The sequence below is a fragment of the Raphanus sativus genome, chromosome 8 (assembly GCF_000801105.2).
Source record: "Raphanus sativus cultivar WK10039 chromosome 8, ASM80110v3, whole genome shotgun sequence".
NCBI lineage: Eukaryota > Viridiplantae > Streptophyta > Magnoliopsida > Brassicales > Brassicaceae > Raphanus > Raphanus sativus.
This window is the reverse complement of record NC_079518.1, coordinates 14,894,255-14,914,406: the sequence shown is the minus strand read 5'-3', so window position 1 is coordinate 14,914,406 and position 20,152 is coordinate 14,894,255. Positions and strand designations below refer to the sequence as shown.

The 20,152-nt window shown below is 30.0% G+C and overlaps 1 protein-coding gene across 1 annotated transcript; it reads left to right on the top strand.

The window, feature by feature from the left end:
- Nucleotides 1-11,087: 11,087 nt before the first annotated feature.
- LOC130499239 (protein IQ-DOMAIN 19-like) lies at nucleotides 11,088-12,835 on the top strand. Its single transcript, XM_056993297.1, has 3 exons — nucleotides 11,088-11,604; nucleotides 11,712-11,939; nucleotides 12,034-12,835. The coding sequence occupies exons 1-3, from the start codon at nucleotides 11,251-11,253 to the stop codon at nucleotides 12,580-12,582; spliced, it is 1,131 nt and encodes a 376-aa protein (XP_056849277.1). The 5' UTR covers nucleotides 11,088-11,250; the 3' UTR covers nucleotides 12,583-12,835.
- Nucleotides 12,836-20,152: the final 7,317 nt, after the last annotated feature.

Sequence of the window (20,152 nt, the reverse complement as noted above, 5' to 3'; positions counted from 1 at the left end):
AGCTATTTGATCACTATGCTTTTTTTTCCTATCTGTTTTATTGCTTTTTCTTATTCTCTCTCCTCTCTCAGAAATTAGCTAATTATCTTTTATTTCAGAAAAAATCGCATAAATTTTTTTTACCAAGGCTTTAAACTTTAAACTTATTTAACTAGATCTTTAAATTTTCAGAGTGATATATATATATCATAGAGAACCTTTGAGCGTACTTGTACATGAGATCAAAACTGTAACCGTTACTGTTTATTTTACATAAAAGTTTGATGATGTATCGCTTTGCTTTTTTCAAAAGAATATATTTTAAAATTATTTTATCAATAGAATAATTATTAAAATATAGAAATATAAAAATTCATAAAAAATCAAAAACTGATCACAAAAGTCATAAATTCATAAAAATAAAAAAATCACAGTTGTTTTATATTATTTTATTAATAAAATAAATAAAATACCAAAAATAGAAAAATTCAAAAAAATCATAAAAATTCACAAAAACTCAAAAAAGTTCACAAAAGACAAAATAAAATAACTAAGTGTAAATAAAATAAATATAATAATAATAGATAAAATAATATAGATTCGAAAAATAAAAATAAAAAAATTAAAGAATAAAATTTATATTTGTTTTATATAAAATCCAGAAAACACTGTATTTTAATATTTATTGGTTGGAGATTTTCTGGATTTTTACAGCTAGATTTTCTTTATAGAATGAAAATTACAATCTATAATGACAACAACAACTTCCAATATATCGTTGATGATGTGTAATAAATCGTCAACGTCATCATTGTGATATGTCGGAAGTCGGTACTGTCATTAAGGATTGTAATTTACTAATTTTCATTCTATAAAGAAAATATAGCTATAAATTTGATCATCTAGCTAGATTTTATTTATATAATGAAAGTTAACAAAATGATATAAATATTTTTTGTGAATTTCTTTTATTTTTTTATTTTGTTGATTATTTTATCTTTCATAATTTTTAATTTTTATTAATTTAATATTTTCTGATCTATATTTATTTTATAATAAAATAATTTAAATATTTCAGTGAATTTATTTTGTAAAATTTTATGACTTTTATGATTTGTTTTTGAAATTTTTATGAATTTGTCTATTTTTAATAGTTTTAATTTTAATTTAAAAAAAAATAATAATAAACCGACATATCATTGATTTTTCATGTAACATGAACAGTACCTGTTACATTTTTTACTTCATATACAAATAAACCATATTAAAGATTTTTTATGATATGATGACAAAAAAAAAAGATTTTTTATGATATAAGCATCACTTTACAGGTTTAAAGTGCTTATTAAATAAATTTAAGGTTTAAAGTGTTAGTGGTTGTTACTTTGGGGGTTTTTATGCTATTTTCCCTTTATGTTATTTGAAACAAAATTATTAGCAAACTATCAAAAAATGTTTTTGTTTTATTTTAATTGGCCAATGTCTTTTTCTATGATCTGATAATATTAGAGATAAAGTAGAATTTATAACATTCCTAGCTAGCAAAGACTGCAGAATACAAAATATGCTTAAAAACAAAAGTCCAAAGTTATATCCGAATCAAATAATATATACAGAGAAAATCAAACCCAAGAGACTAGACAAAACGGCTTGAATCCTAAACCACCAGAACAAACTTCAAAGCTACATAATTTTCTAACTTCTAAAAGAGAGCTTACTAAAAATTGCCTTTAGCCAAACACCGGTAAACCACTTCTTCATAGAACAAGAGGAAACTCCTAGGAACCAAGCAACCAGAACTCTGTGTGTTTGTTATGCTCCTAATTCTTTTTTTGAATAAGTTCTTTTTACCTTGTAACCCAAATCGACTATGTATCGAAACTTATGCTTCCCCATTGCATATCGTATATATAGAAAATAAAGTAACAGTTTAGCGAAATAAAGATCTTAATTAGATGATTAATCATAGATGGTGGAAAACACACAAATTTGATCGTAAAGCTCAATTCTGTGTTGTACGAACAACAGCAAAGTTGAAAGGTTTTTGGCTACTTGTTTGTTGCATTCTATTTGGAATGTAGGAATCAGAAGAAACATGGTTCAGTTCAATAGTTTATTGTTTTTGTCATGTCTTTTTTTTTTTTTTCTATTTGGAATGTAGGAATCAGAAGAAACATGGTTCAGTTCAATAGTTTATTGTTTTTGTCATGTCTTTTTTTTAATGCTTTTGAATTTGATGTATACAGTATAACTTAACTACTGGTTTGCATGCACACATAATATATTCCTCATATTCTGATAAACAACACACAACTAAATAAATTATGGATTGACTAATGAGAATGAAAAAGACAAAAAAAAAGACAACCGTGTTATGCAACACTTGCTAGGTTTTAAGAAAAAAAAATACACACACATATATATAGATATATATATATAATAGCAATACAAATGAATAATGTGAAATCAGACATAACCATTGTCATTTTCCTTAACAGATATCGTGCTTTGGATTTTATAAACATTTAGATTTATAACAAATACTCCTTCTATTTTAATATCTAAATAATTTTGAAGGTTTTTTTTGTTTCAGTAAAAGTTATTTTCCGAATCCAATATAAAATTTAAAGTAATTAAAAATATTTAAACAATTTTTTAAATAAAGTTAGATATGTTTGTTTTATAGATATACATCCAAAACTATCTAAACAGTCATGTATTGGAAATATCAAGATCTAAATACGACTCTATGGTTTCCTTGAAATAAAAAAACGGTTTAATATTAACGGTACTATGGTTTCGTCGTTCTCGGTTAACATTGATAAGAGTTAACCGAACTTTTTAAGGGTTAACTTTTAAAGTATTCAGATGTTTGTCGATTATATAGTTTATACATGTCTTACAAGAAGAAATGTAAAAAATATTGAAAGAATAAAAACATACAATATTTGTTAGAATATAGAAACCAGTTGAACTCATTTCAAAATTAACAATCCGCCCGTAGGACGGGTCGATCCTAGTTCTATTATAAACTAAAGGGTCCCTAAACTAAAACAATTTAATCTATAAACGGCTTCTATTTCCAGCTGGAGAAAAGCAATAGTTCTTCAAATGAGTTCAACTGGTTTCTATATTCTAACAAATATTGTATGTTTTTATTCTTTCAATATTTTTTTACATTTCTTCTTGTAAGACATGTATAAACTATATAATCGACAAACATCTGAATACTTTAAAAGTTAACCCTTAAAAAGTTCGGTTAACTCTTATCAATGTTAACCGAGAACGACGAAACCATAGTGCCGTTAATATTAAACCGTTTTTTATTTCAAGGAAACCATAGAGTCGTATTTAGATCTTGATATTTCCAATACATGACTGTTTAGATAGTTTTGGATGTATATCTATAAAACAAACATATCTAACTTTATTTAAAAAATTGTTTAAATATTTTTAATTACTTTAAATTTTATATTGGATTCGGAAAATAACTTTCACTGAAACAAAAAAACCTTCAAAATTATTTAGATATTAAAATAGAAGGAGTATTTGTTATAAATCTAAATGTTTATAAAATCCAAAGCACGATATCTGTTAAGGAAAATGACAATGGTTATGTCTGATTTCACATTATTCATTTGTATTGCTATTATATATATATATATATGTGTGTATTTTTTTTTCTTAAAACCTAGCAAGTGTTGCATAACAGTAACACGGTTGTCTTTTTTTTTTTGTCTTTTTCATTCTCATTAGTCAATCCATAATTTATTTAGTTGTGTGTTGTTTATCAGAATATGAGGAATATATTATGTGTGCATGCAAACTAGTAGTTAAGTTATACTGTATACATCAAATTCAAAAGCATAAAAAAAAAGCATATAATACATACGAAGGTGAGATAATTTGATAATTCACAAAAGTGTTAATTATTAAAAAAAAATTCCTATTTTTACCAAAACAACACTTAGTAGAACCATATCAAAGAACAACTCAATAATGAAAATTAAAAAACTCACTTCCTTAATCAACTTTTGTTTGGGTCCAAAGAAACTAAATCTTGATATGTCAAAGTGTAAGTCAACGGTCAATACTCTAGCAAAAAAAAAAAAGAGATGAAGAGGGTGCATGAGACATCGAAAGGAAGACAAAGATCAAAACTTTAATCTGAACTTAAAGAATGAATGAAAAATCATATATTAGAACTTTGAGAATTGGAATTCTGCTTTTATCCATAATAGCGACTTGAGAAAAATGCATCATGATCCAAAGTCCGACTCTAAGTGATGAATCCTTTATTCATTAAGATCAATGACAACCCGTATACAGTGTGGCATATTTAGTTGTGTTGTGTCTTCAATAACAAGACCACACGTTGATTTTTCTGATTCAGCACCTGACCTTTTTGACTTTCCAACCGGAACTACTTAACTTAATAAGACCCGACATGGGGGCTAACAACAGACCCGACATGCTTACTCTGCAACAACGCTCTTGAGACTCGTGATCGCCTCTTCTTTGATTGCAACTTCTCTTTCGAAGTGTGGAATGCTGTTAGAACCGAGTTCGGTCGAAATTAGTAAAGAGAAGACGAAGAACTCGTCTGTGGGTCTAACAAAGACGTTTTATAGATGAAGATATCAGGGCCTGGTTACAGTGGGAGTGTAAAGAGAAAGACAAGACGGAGCTCGAAGAGCTAGCCGGGAAACGGTACAAGATAACGGATAGAGATGAGTGAAAACCCTAGATCTAGCCGTCTTGTGAGTGTGTAAAAGTGTGGATCCCTTTCATGCTGCTACTCTTCTCCCTTTTATAGGCAGCTACTCGTTGTTCGCCCTAGTGTCTGCCAGTCTTGCTGGGCTTCAAGTTGCAGGGCCGACTCAATGGGCTTTGTATCCTCTGGTCGTCATACCAGCACGGGTCGCCTATTACGACGTTTCCTTAGCTCGTGAATCCTTTTTCCCTTCCTTGAAGAGTGGGCCGTATCTTGCTATTCGCTGGGCCTTTGGAGGGGTGTAATCCTCCTCCTACAAATGCCCTAGCGACAAAAGCCCAAGCAAAACCACTCAGACAATGGAACTCTCTAATCCCACACATGCAATCCCTGTCGGTCCCGAAGCACTTGAAGCTCTTGAATCTCCTAGCCATACAAAATCCTGTACCATATCTCAAGTTTCAGAGACTCTAGTCCCTCTCTTTCTTCTTCAATGTTCCAGGCTTAGATCTCCAACTAGGTTCTATGATCGCTCAATCTACTTCTATGCCTCATGATTATTTCAAGGGGCGTTACATCTTCGTTGATCTCAGATTTCCTCTATTAGGTTCACTGATTTTCTTTACTGATTATGGGTATTACCATTTTGTAATTGGGCCAAGGCCCTAATACTGCCTCACAGGCTACTTCATATATATATATAGATATAAGAAAATCCCTTTAAAAAAAACTACTTAATAAGACCATACCGATGATGTTTCTTTACTATTGCATTTTTGCTTATTCAAAAACGAAAACAAATATTTGAGTCGTAATCTTTTGGATATTCAAAAACGAAAACATATCTATCAGCACGTTACGGCCTTGGACTTATTCCTCATCTAACGCTTAACTTTAACCCTAGATAAACTTAATAGGATGAATTCAGTAGTAACCTGACACTCGTAAATTCGTAATTATTTAACCGCCAGACTACATATTCAAAAGATTCAATTGCAGAAAAAAAAAATAATTCAAATGTGTCGACGTCAATCAAATAATGTTGAAACATCAGGATAAATGCCAATATGGTCTTCAGAAAGTTGTATTGGCAAAAGAATTGGAAATAGCGGTATAATGAAAATAAGCTATATGGTAAGCAGAAAGTGGCGACATGATCCGAGAGTTTCGATAGAAAGAGTTAAAAAAATCATAGTAAGTTTAAAGTTTTGACAGCTGATTCACTTTAGTACAAAGGAATTAAGTGGTTAGGTGGTCCATGCATGTGTCTCGATACTAACACGTAAAATGGAATATGGTTTCAACTAGACCGATGTTTCTGTATTGATTACTTATGGACTATATTGATTATATTAATGTCTTACCGTAACCTGAATCAAGCGAGAAATGAGTAAAACTCTAAAATAGAAGACCAATTATCCATCAAGAATATCTCATCAAATTTATATCTAAAGAATGGAACATTTGAATGGAAATAAAAACGGCAAATGGTGCCGTATTCGTTGCCGGCCGCCGGAAATAAATAAGAAAAAGAATAGCAAAACAGACAACAAAGTTATGGTTTGGATGATTTGATGAAAACATAATAGAAACTAGTCAACGTCTTGTAACATGCCATGTGATTGCCAGCTTCACACACAAACTCCGACATATATGATCATGCTACTGTTCAAATATTAATATAGTAGTATTGTTTTTACGAGATTTTAGTAGTTAACTATTAATGCACGTTAGATGGAGTGATGTACAAATCCCCATTCATATAATTGGAACAAAGTTCCAAATCGTGCAGTAGCCACTAATTAATCGTCAATGACAGTATTGCGAGAGGCAATAATCTTATCTGATGATTGGCTATGTGATTCAAAAACTTATATAGTGGTAGTAGTTTTGTTTGGTGGTGCCTTTTGGCTTTTTTTTCTTTTTAACTATTTAGCATTCCAATACATTCTTATCATATTTAAGCTTTATCGAATTTAGAGACATTGTCTACCCCAGCCGAATCGGGCTTGATAAAGAAAAATTGAAAATAATCATAAAACGATCTTATAATTGAGCTTTGTAAACTGATTTACTTTTATTTTGTTCATGTCAACTAAACTCAGTATTCATTCATGTGGCAGATAACATATTCTGCGGATATTTTTTTTAATTTGTTTTCTTTTTATTGCAAGGACCTAATGATCATTTGACTATAATCCAAAGGCTAACTTAAAAGAATACTTTTCAATATGCTTAAAACAAAATTTGCAACTTTTTGTTTTTTCATGTGTAGTAGATTCCCTACATGACATCGGCATGCTAATCCCTCATGAGATTAGTTCACATATTAGTTCACATATAAGACTAGACCATTGGATAAAGGAACCATATCTCCAACCAAAAACATTTAACACCACAAAATAAGATCTGAGAGATGATTATATTCTGTTTACAAATGTAGTTACTTAATTAAAAAGCTTTTTTTTGCGATATCATTTATACGAGATTTGTATCAGTTTTAACGAGACACGGTACAGGTAGTGGTGTAGAAATACCATATCGGTATTTCAATATGTATGGATCATTTGTAATATATTTAAGCTGAATACTCTTAATTAATTATTTTTATTTTATCTGATTTTCCTCTATATATATAACAATACTTACTACATGTAAGAAATTTATTCAATTTCAGCAACCGTCTTTCAAACCCGAATTGTCTGGAACTGGAAGCACCCATCTTTGTCTCCAAAACCTAAACAGTTGAAGTTAGATCCATCACTTTTTTTTCTGGTGCCTTTTTATCGTACGTATAATTGATTTATGGATAGAAAGAAAAGTTAAAATTCAATTGTATAGGGTAGTATCAAATGGTGTCCTACATTTTTAGGGGGTCCTAGCTCTCCGACCAAGAAATTAAATACTTTGGATTTATCCTTTAATGAGACCAACATAATTAAAGATAAGCATACTCTTTCGAACTTTCAAATATACTTACGTTTCGGGTGCAAAACTCATGAAAAAAATAAAAAAATGTATTAAAGTTCAAAAGATATATTTTCTGTGATGGTTCTCCTCCAATGCTTAAGATAAAAAAAGTTGGAGAAATGTTGGAGAACTGGCTAGAAACGTCCCTCTGCGAAGGTATTCTATGATTAAATTGAGAGCTTCTGATTACAAGTGTAATTCCACTATTTAATCTAACTTTCTAAGCTCAACAAAAAAACGTATAAAGCATTGGAAATAATTAAAAAGAAAACAGAAACGGAAGAATGAGTTCATGACTTTGGATCCGACAGGAAGAAAAGGATCCGTAAGAAAACCTATGATTTAAGATATATACTTAGTATGTTGACAAAAAAGGATAAATACTTAGTATGTAAAAATATTACATAAAGGTGATATGTATTTTTTTGGTCGAAAAAGGTTCTATATATGTGTAAAGGGATATCTGGCTAGTATGAATTATATAGTTCGGTGGAATTGTTCGATATGTTATGCGTGCATGCGGCGGATGTGATTTTTCATTGGGTTTCAATTCTTTTTTTTTGATGCATGTGAGGACTAGTTGTTTGAGTTGTAGTGTGAGACAATAGAAACCACATGGGTAATTCAGACTGGGGAGAGTTTACAGAGTTATTTCAAATAAATTTTATGGATCACTACGAACTACTAAGAAATTTGACTAAATTAGTCTATACTATTATTTGAGAAATAAATTTGTTTATTGTCATATTCTCCGTGGTTTTAGTTAATTTTTATAATTTTCATGATTTCTAATATATTATGATAAGTAACTAGTTTAATTAATATTATTATTTAAGATTATATTTTGATATATATATTTATATGATATTTAAGATAATTAATAAAAATTAACCTATTACTAATATATATATATACACTATTATATTAAAATAATTATTTAAATAGATATTAGCAATTGGTATTAAAAATATACTGATACCATCATCATTATTTTTATCTTATATCTAGTTTATGATTTTAGTGACTAATATTATAGTTGTTTCTCTGGTTTTTATCGGAAATATTGATCTAATAGAGATTATCATAAAATTTATATATAAGTATACTAATATATATGAATTAATCGGTGTCTTTGGTTTAATCGATTTGATCGCTTAATATACTGAACAATATCTATATATATTACGGTTTCTTAAAAATAACATAAATTTGGTTTATACGATACTACGAAATTTATACTGTTTTTTATTTATATTTGGTTTGGTTCTAAATGGTTCGATTTACCGGATTGAACACTTCTAAATTATCGTTAGTTTGTTGATGTTTATAGTTGTGTTTTTATTAATCGTTTCATTGCCACATGATTATTTCTTTTCAGTCCAAATACAATATGTTTTTTTATTTCAAATATAAATTTCATATTTTCAATTATTACTATAGAAAAGATTATGATCCAAAATCTACATTACATAGATAAATCTATGGAATAAAAGAACATAGTTTAATACATTGATACCAATATGAATATTGAAATTCTAATTTATAATAATTTAAAATCTTTATTAATTAAATAACTTTTTGTAAAAAAATTATAACTAAAAATAGTAAGTAATATAGATATATAAATCTGCATTAAAGTTACAATTAGCACTAAAGTTAATCTAAACTAAAATATAATATTTTATATATTTCCAACAAACTAAAAGTGAAATTCTATAAAATTTATACTCCTACAGACGGTGAAGAAAAAACATTAAAATGACATCCTTCTAACATCCATCAAATTTATGCGCACACTTGACGAATGCATAATTCACGCAGAAAATAGTAATCCAGGAGCTTGAGTTTTATATCTGCAGCTCTGATTACTAAGAACTATAAAAATATGTAGAATTCTATTTTCCTGAACAGTCTTATTCCAGTGACCACAAACTATAACTACTAACATCATTTTCTCATACATTTTAGTGTGGGGGCAATAAAGCCAACCGTGTTTTTATTATTCCAAATGTTTCCATCTAATATAATATATTTTCATGGTAATATATGTCTCACGCCAAATTCCATGAACGCATCACGTCCCTTTAAGAAAAGACAAGCTTAGATTCATGATAAAAAGTATTTCACACGGACTCTGCATGGTCTTTACCTTTTTCACATGGCTCAGTCATCTCAAATCACAGTATCTAATCACACTTTTGGATAGTGTGATTTGATAGTAACAAATCAATATATCAGTATATGTTACCTAACTATCTGTTACGTAGTTAGCAAGGTACTTCACTCAAACGGTCCTACATAAGTGTTGAAGACAAAGGCATCCATATCTTTATCAACTTAACTATTGTTTTTTTGAAGAAAGATTTTCAATTAAAATGCTAAAAGAGTTACAGATATAAGAGCATCAGCCCTGGTTACAATTTTATAATAGTCTTTCACAAATTTAATAATGATATACGACTACATTGTAATTAAATTTAATCTCAAAAGTTAGATTAAATAAAGGAATGACATTTGTAACCAAAAGCTCTCAATTTAATTTTTAGAATACCTTCGCATAGGGATGTTTCTAGCCATTTCTCCAACATTTCTTCAATCTCTCTCTGCTATTTGTATTTGTCTACTTATTTTTTTTTTGGTCAAAATGTTAAATTTGTCTACTTATTTAGTTCTGCGTAGACTTTTGGAGATACCCTCCGTTGCGGATGGCCTACGGTCATAGGAGTTTAGAGTTCAAAATAAAACCATCCAACTTAACTATCTCTTTTTCTATAGAATCTAAACTATCTTAGTTATATGATATCAGTCACAATTGTCTTTTGTCGTGACACATTTAGTTTATATAGTGATCAATTAGGAACAGATGTGATTGTAAATACGAACTCTGAAACATCCACGTTAACACAAAGAAACAACGATCAACGTTTACTTATAAAGTTCATGAGCAGGAGTTTGAAGTATTTAGCCATAAGACTAACTGGGACTACGTCAAAGGGTATTTTCGTACTATATGATATCAAATCTGGTTAATTGAGATTGTGTAGTTGGCCTTCTAGTGGCTTAATCGTGGCCATGGAGCTTCCCATCTGCTTCTTCTTCTCCCAAATTACCCTACAAATATACTTTAAAAAGAATGTAATATAAATAAATAAATAACATATCTTCATAGTAACGAGTGGTAATGAACCGACTAGATCTACATCGAGTTATGTACATATATGTCGATGCATTTTTAATATTACCATACTTTTTAGGTTTACAGACCAGAATAAAAAACAAAACAAAAATTGTACACAGAGACAAATTAGATAAAAATTTATACTTTCCAACATAAATAAACCAATAAGAGAATGCAAAGAATGGGAAAAAATTGAATGTTACTGAGTGATGGGTAGTTAAGGAACTTTTATGGTGTTAGGCTGTCCAAGAAAAGAAGCATCTAAAGAGTTCTTAAGTACAACGTCTTAAATAAGAAAATGTCAGTCTCATTATAACCTCTCAAAACCAAACACACACACACACAGTACAATCTCTTCTTCTCTGACATATAATGGTGGTTTGAGCAAAGCTTTTTTTCAGAAGATATAATGGGGAAAACAAGCAAGTGGATTCGAAATTTCTTAACCGGAAAGAAAGAGAGAACAAAAGAGAAGATTATTCAGAGCGAGTGTGGATTCACTTCGACGACTCCAAGCACTCCTAAAGAGAAACGTCGATGGAGTTTCAGACGTTCATCTGCCACTGCACCGCCAGCTTGTGCTTCCACCCTCAAAGATTCATCTCCACCACCTCAACCGCCACCTCCTCCTCCACCCCCACCACAACCATTTGCGGTGGATAGCGAAGATGAGCAGAGCAAGAACGTTTCAGCCGTAGAGGTTGCAGTGGCTGTTGAAGATTTTGCAGCAGTGAAGATCCAAGCTTGCTTTCGTTCTCATTTGGTAAAACTCAGAAACAAACTCGAGCTTATTAAAATACTCTGTTTCTTTCTACCTTCAAATTTGTGTTCAAGAGTTTCATTTTTTTTTAAATAATTTTTTGGGGGCAGGCGAAAAAAGCATTAAGAGCATTAAAAGGGTTGGTGAAATTACAAGCACTTGTGAGAGGTCATTTAGTAAGGAAACAAGCAACAGCTACACTTAGATGTATGCAAGCATTGATTACACTTCAAACTAAAGCTCGAGAACAGAGGATCCGTATGATCGAAGATTCACCAATAAAACCCACAAATCCAAGAACATCGATTCATAAAACCCGGATTCATAACATTTACAACGTAATGGATCTAACCCAGATCTCAAAATCCAATCTTGACGACACTTAGATCCCAAAGTTTCTGACTTTGACTCCTCTGTTTTTTTGTCTCGCAGGAGAATGAAGAAAACATCAAGATTGTGGAAATGGACACTCAGTCTAGATTTTACTCTCCAGCTCCTTCGGCTATAACAGACATGAGTCCTCGAGCGTATAGTAGCCATTTCGAGGATTGTAACTCGTTCAACACAGCACAGAGCAGTCCTCAGTGTTCCAGATTCAAAGAGTATTACAATGGAGATTCTTTGTCTTCTTACGATTACCCTCTCTTCCCAAATTACATGGCCAATACTCAGTCTTCTAAAGCCAAGGCTCGGTCTCAGAGTGCGCCTAAGCAGAGACCTCCTGAGATCTATGAGAAGCAGCCAAGCGGGAGGAGAAGATCTTCCATGGAAGCACCGAGGAACGGTGTCCCCAGAGCTGTAAGGATGCAGAGATCTTCATCTCAGTTAGGCAAGGAAAGTCAAAGTCATCATCATCATCATCCGTGGATGGCAATTAAGCTCGATAGATCTAACATTTCTCTTATGGAGAGTGAATGTGGATCTACCAGTACAATTATGACCAATAGCAACTACGGTAGACATGTTGATGTGTGTTTGTGAAAAATTACTTGTTTCCCAAGAAATAATTACCTGGGGTAAATCTTCATGTTTATTGCTCTCTTGTTCCTGGCTATGTGTTGTTTTGTTTATTTCTTTCTTGATTTTGGTTGTGTTATTGAAGGTTCAGGGGAACCATGTACTAAAAAGTGTGATTAGAAACTAGCAAGTGATTTGATTGCTGGAAGAAAATACACACTTAGTAACTGAAGAAGGATTCGTTTTCTCGATGATCAATATTTCAGCAAATAACAAAGAGAAATTTGGAACCATAACCATTGTAGGAATTAAATGAAGTATATATACATAGCAAAAGAAATTCATTATATACATAGCAAAAGATTATGATATTTATATAACAATTGCCATATTTCCCTTGACATGCTTTTTTCCTGATTTTTTTTCTTTTTCTTTTTTTCTCTTGCAAATATGTTTTTCCTTTATATTTTAATTGATTTCAATTTCTATTAAAACAATTATTGAACTTTGTACAGTAGTTTACATAATAAAATATTGATTTTTTACACCTAATATGTTTTTCAAAACAAATTTATATTTTATAAATTTTATATAATATTCCATAATCGTGATTTTTAATCTATTATTTTACATATATATATATATATATATATATATATAGTTAGATTTTATTTCCAAAATAAGACATAATATTGATGTATTCTATTTTATTTAGACTATGTACAATGATTTCAACACCACTTCATTTTCAACATCCTATTTTTCTATTTTTAACATTCCACATCACATTCTCTCTCTCTTCCATTTAATTATTCAACACTCACTTTATTTTTTAACATCTACAATAGTTTGTTTAATTAAATTCAACACCATACCCCACTATTTTCAATTTATACTTTTATATTTTATAATATAATAAATACATATTGATAATTTTATTGTAATTAACTTAAAATTAAAATAGCATAATGTTTGATAAAATTTGTATTTATATACTCATCTTATTTTTAGAAAATAATACTAAAATTATTCTTATAAAATAAATAAAAATTTAAAACTTTAAATACACAAAAACACAAAACAACAAAATCCAAATTTGTTATTGGGATTTATTTAACAAAAGAAGTTTAAAACACCAAAATAATTGATTTAATTTTAACTAATATAAAATTATAATGAAAATTTAACATTTTTTATATGTATCCAAATGAAATGAGATTAGTCTCTACTTGTAAATAATAAAAAATCATGAATTTTGATATAATATTTATTTTGTCAAAATATTTTATTAGAAAATAAATCAGTTTGAATTATTGTGTGGGATAAAAAAGAAAATTATGCAAAAAAAAGTAAAGCATTTATTTGATCATGCGTGCCCGTATGAGCGCGTCATGTGGTAAAATGAAGACATAATTTTTTATTTCAACTGTTGAAAGAATTCAACTGAGTTGAATACACGTCATTCGTTTCTCAATTTCAACTCCTTCATTGCATGTTGTTCAACGGTTGAAAAAAGTTCCCAACACTTCCATTGCTCATGAAAACATATTAACATTTTCTCTCCCTCCTTCTTTCTCTTCCTCCTCCTCTTCCTTCCCCTCCCTCCCCTACCGCTACCACCGCCACCGTTTTCTCATTTTCTCCTATGCATGTTCATTTGTCTATTCCTCTAGAATTCATCATTTTTTTCATCCTTCTTATTTTTTCATCTTTTTCATAATATGATTATGTATTTTTATAAATTGATTGTTATGTGTTATATATCTAACGAAGATAGTATAAAATAAACATAGAATAAAAATGTTCTCTCTCTCCCTCTCTCCCTCCATGTCCTCATTTTCTCTTCCGCCTTTTCTCCGCCTTTTCTTTTCCACTTTTTCCTCATCTGTTTTTCTTCTTCATCTTTTTTTATCCTCTTCATTTTCTTCATAATGTGTTGTTGTTATGAATTGATTGTTCTATACTATACTTAACATATAAGTATAATACATTATTGAGAATTTGTATTAATTAATTTTCACGCGCTAGAAAGGAGAGAATCGTCCATTTTCACTCCAAAATGACACACACATTAATACATGACTATATTCTTCATTTTTTCCTCACTATCTATATCTCACAAAATCACCCAATAACAAATCTCCATATGCAAAAAATATATATAGAAATTTTACCCAACAAAAGAAAAGAAAATATGTAGAATTTCTTTTGAAATAAATAATCTTCAATCATGTGCCGAAGACGCACATCTTCCCACAACAAATTTCGAAATATAGAGGGTTCACTTTAGACAAGTGAGGTCGCATGCGTGTAAAATGATCTCCAAACTAAGTTTGTGATTTTTTTCTCTCCACAATCTCTTTTGCTAGATCAAATGATAGTCATTGTCAAAAAGATAAGTAAAAAACAAAAGCTAATATACAAATTTATCGCAACTCTTTAACCCTACATAAATCAGCAACAAATTCTAAATATTTATATTCGAAATGCCACTTAGAGCACACTATCTCCACATCCTTCATATAAAGCAACAATTCCATCAATATCCCCACGCTTGCGCAGGGACTAAACACCTAGTATGCAGAAGAAGAGACATATCGTCTTAACTCTTGATTCTTGCCTTTTGTTATATCATACTAAATGTAGAGGACTTGAAGGAATTACAATTTGAAAGCCATATAGTCCATAAATAGACATTTTAAACTATAGAAGAACCAAATAATAAATTTATTAGGTAGAGATTCGAGATTTGCGTGGAGTGAGAGTAAAAAAATAAAAATATCCATGAACATGTTAGTAGAAAATAAAAATTTTACATAGGAAGTTAGTTTTTTAATAGTATGTTTGGTAAAAAATGGTGATTTTGGAGAAGGACATGTAGTTTTTATAGTATGTTGTCTTCCATATTTTATAATGAAATATAATTTAATGTCTAAAAATAAATTATACATTTTAAAATCTGTCTTACTAAACATGTCGGATAAAATGTCTAAAATTTATCAAACAAGAATCATATTGTGGGCTTCGAAAAAATAAATAAAATTATCATAGGTTTGATATAGAAGTCTTCTGAAGGTGTTTCTGAAGTCTTTCTTGTAGTTGACTATATTTGAATTTTTCAAAAAAGATTTTTCTAAATGTTATCCGTCGGAAGATTTTTAAAGAAGTCTTCTCTCGTAACCGAAGGTTTGACCAAAATCCGGAATAAAATTTGAGAAGATTTTTAAAGAAGTATTTTTCTAGATTTCTTCTCATTAATATTAAATATTTTATTATTATTTTTTCAATTGAAAAGGTAATCTACACAGCTTCTTTCGACAGTTCTCAAGAAAACTTTCTGAGAAGTCTTTTATAAAAAATCAAATTTCTGACAAACTTTGGTCAATTGCAAAACTAACATGTTTATCCGGGAAAACTTCTCGAGAAGGCTTCTCCGGGATTTTTGGTTTTTTATTAACAAAGGAAAATTAGAACACTTCTAGGTAAGTCTTATCGATGGAGAACACATTTAGCAAAGTCTTCCCGAAGTTTTCTGAAAGTATTCGCGAACAGATCTGGAAAAAAAACTATTTCATACCTTGAATCTGTGAGATGATTTCCTTAACTTCTACAAACACCCACAACTTCACTACAAAAGCTACCAACTTGTTAATGACTAAGAATCATGAACTTCAATGTCTTTATGAACCTTGCAAAGATTGGAATCAAAATTTTGGGGGTTTTCTTGATGAATTTAAAGAGAAAATGAAAGAGATGTGATTTGTGTGCATAATTAATGAGATATGAAGAGTAAAATCAAAACTTTTGTGCATTAAGAACTTCAAATTGGATGTTCATGGTGGTATATGTATTGGTGAAGATGAGAAAGATAAGGTAAAAAAATATTTTTGAAAAAATGACATTTTCGTGAATAACTCGAACTTTAAAGATGAATAGAGAAAATAAAGTTTCATAAAAAACATAGGCTATTTTGTGTTAGACATAAAATTTTAGATCACATTTGAAAAAAAAAGTAATTCAAAAAAGAAAAAAATTACACTACAAGTCACTTTTATAGTTTATAATAACACTAGTGATATTCCGGCGCTACGCGCCGGATTTGTATGTTTTTTCTTATTTAAATTTATAATTTATTATATGGTCTTAGTAAAGAAAATATGTAAAAAATAATATTTTCTGATCTTTTTATAATGATTAGCGACCGTAATATATTATTTTGTTCGAAGTTATTTAGTTCAAAGTAAAATAGCATAAGTAGTTGTTACTAATCGATTTAATAAAAATAGAATAAAAATTAATAGTCGTAAAAAAGTTTTTTTAGTTGGAATCTTAAATACTTGTGTCATAGACTAAGTTTTCTTTCAAGAAATGTTTAAAAGTGTTAAACCTTAGAAAATTGATTAACGCATGTAGAAACACCACATGAGAAAGGAGATGATGCATAAGAAAACTGCTACTTTAAAAGTAAACAATCATTAACCAGTAAACTGAAATAAGAAATCGGTGTACCTTCCCATTAATCAACAACATATCAAGCTTGCCTTTCTTAACATTTCAAGCTTGCCAAAATTGTTGTAGCCTAATTTGAACATTTCTACACTGATTTGTCTTTAACTCCGAGCAATGAAATTGGAAATTCGATAATGATTGAATTGGAAAAAGTAAAGGGAGTATCGTCCGAACTCTCATACCATCTATACATATACAATGAAACTGAGAAAGCAGGAACTAAAGAAACAATCAATAGGAGATGGTGGGATGAATGTGATTTCTGGATTGATTATATGAATGATTACGCCGACTGCGATAAAGAAGGAGAATTGTAGAGGCTATATTCTCCATTGTCAACATCAAATACAAAAAAAATCCTGTAAACCAGTGTTTTGAAACCCGACCCGGACACTGAATCAGATGATTTACCGAATCACTGGATCATTGGATTAACCGCATATGAACTGCGGGTTAATAAATAAATTAGTTTTATTATATAATAATATATTAGCTATGAAAACAAATATATATAAAAACTCAAGTTAAGAATTTTAAGTGTACATACAAAATATTAAGAAATAATTTAGACTATTTAAAAAAGTTGTAACATAAGAATTATGACATCTAAAAAATTCAAGATATTTTCCAATCCAAAATAAACCAGAATTAAAATATTATTGTAATAAATTTTCAATAACAAAAATAAACTAACACCAGATCACATCAATTAATTTTGGTTTTCTCTAAATTTTAAAACTTACCAACATTTTTTTTTAAATTTGTCACTTCATCATTTTTGGGATATTTTTCAGTAAGAGCATTCTCTATTTTATTATAATCAATCTCGCCAGGTTTTTCTTCTTCAACAATCCAAATTATGTTTTGTAATTCATATGATCATATGATTTTATTTTTTTTGATCTGTAAATTAAAAATGTAATGATTTGTATTAAATTAAATTAAATAAAAAATAATAATTTACTCACCTTTCTTGCCAAAGTAAATTGTAGTGTAGGGGGAATAATAAGTCTCATCGTGCTTCAGTCTGTTTTACGGACGTGGAGCTCAAACACAATCATGACTCAAGCACAATCATAATTCACTTTTTTGCAAACGTAAATTGTAGTGTAGAATAAGAGGAAGACGACAATAAAACTGAAATTCAAAATTTTAATTAGTAATTGAGAATATAAAAAATAATTTCAAAATATAACTTAAACTAAAAATAGTAAAAATAAAAATTATCTATTGGTTCAACCAGTGCTGCAATAAAACTCAAACTCGATTTCTACTGGGTCACAGATTTATTAGTTCAATTACGGATCTCGGTCAGATTCAAAACACTCTTATAAACGTTTGGACATGTATCAAGAAAAGTTTTCTCCTCCCCAATTTATTTCACAATCAATACCAAAATTCATTAAATTTAAGTTGAAAAAATATTTTAATTATTAAAAAGAAAATGCCACATGGCATTTTTTCCCCCAAGGAGATAAAAAAGCCTACTTTATTAGTATAGATAGACTCTAGATCACTTGTGTCTCCCGACACACTTTCCTCTCTTCCAATGCACTTTTCCTGAGCTGTCAACATGTGAAAAACCGTTGTTGCCCTTTTATTATTTTCCTTAAATCTAACTAATTCTATACTATAAAACTAAATTACAATGTTTTCTTTTAATATTATTTTTTCTTTTTCTAGTTTCTTCCGTCGTGAGAAAGCAAAGATAAGATAAAAGAACAGAGCCATCAACTTTAGAAAATCGATTGAAGATGAGAGTTTGAAGAAACTCAATCCTGCAAAAAATATTGCGATTGTGGTTTTTCTGAGATATAGAGCCTATCACAGTCAAATTTCTCTCTTTTGTATCTAGAATTCCAGAATCAAACGGCCTACTGGCTCATGGCCTCGCTTCTTCGCGGCGGCTACCAAGAGAAGTGAGGAGGTTAGGGTTGTTGATCAGGAATTGCTTATTCACGGTGGTGACCAAAAGAAAGAGGCGATTAGGCTTTTGATTAGGTTCTGAAAATTCTTATTTTTAGGTTTTATAATTGTTCTCTATTGAATCAGAGCTTTGAGATGTTGTTGGGTTGTTGGAATCTCTCAGAAACAATGATAAGCCTGGTGTGTGAAAGGAGGTGCACCTAATGAAGGAGAAGAACTTGCAGAGTATGTGAGAAAATACTTTGCAAAGTTTATGATAAAGAAAGGTTGGTGAATGCAGAGTATGTGAGCTAATGAAGGAGAAGAACTTGCAAAGTATGTGAGAAAATACATTTGTATATGTGTACATCAAGAATATACAATCTTGTACATGTGTACAATAAAAATTTGTACACAACAACTCTTGTACACATAACAGAGACAATGTAAGAAATGTCAATGATATTTTAGAAATTAGAGAAGCATTGTGGTTATACACACACCTATGCATATTCTGTACACAACAACAAATAAACATTTCATGGGTCGTTCAATTAGCTTTGATACTAATGCGATAACTTTCGAAATTCACTATAAAATTATTTATTGTCATCTAATGTTAACACATTCAAGACTTTGTTTACACAATGTACATAAAGATTTCTCCTCTTCATATATATATACGAACACATGTACACTACATAGATAAAATGCAGATGTATAAGAAAATGTGTACACATGTACATCTGAAAGATAATGTACAATATTTTTTATAGAGTGGCAATTTTGTAATAAACTCATCTTCTTCAAACTAGGACTTTTTACTTTTTCTGCAACTCATATCGGAGCAGCCATTGATTTTCTTTTTGAGATCTTTAATATTTTGACGATTTTACCTCTAAAACTTACAAATTTTGTATAGATTAACCGTTTATAATCGAAAGACAAGCAAAAGACAAGTTTTCTAATGATTTTAGGAAAACCCAAACCCATCAACTAGTTGTAACAAAACCTTAACGCCCCTGCAAAACCCGAGCAACGACGGCTATACGCCAAGAAAACTCCGACTACTTCCTTTCCCGCTCGTTTCCGTCTCATCGTCATCTCACCGTCGTCTTTTGCCATCAACGCACTCTCATCGATTCTAAATCTGGATCTCTCAATTGGTCACCGTCGTTGC

What these genes read in the sequence shown, in the direction of transcription:
- LOC130499239 (XM_056993297.1), top strand. Translation starts at nt 11,251, where the DNA reads ATGGGGAAAACAAGCAAGTGGATTCGAAATTTCTTAACCGGAAAGAAA. An exon ending in CTTGCTTTCGTTCTCATTTG is followed by an intron (nt 11,605 to 11,711) that starts GTAAAACTCAGA and finishes TTTTGGGGGCAG; the next exon opens with GCGAAAAAAGCATTAAGAGC. An exon ending in GGATTCATAACATTTACAAC is followed by an intron (nt 11,940 to 12,033) that starts GTAATGGATCTA and finishes TTTGTCTCGCAG; the next exon opens with GAGAATGAAGAAAACATCAA.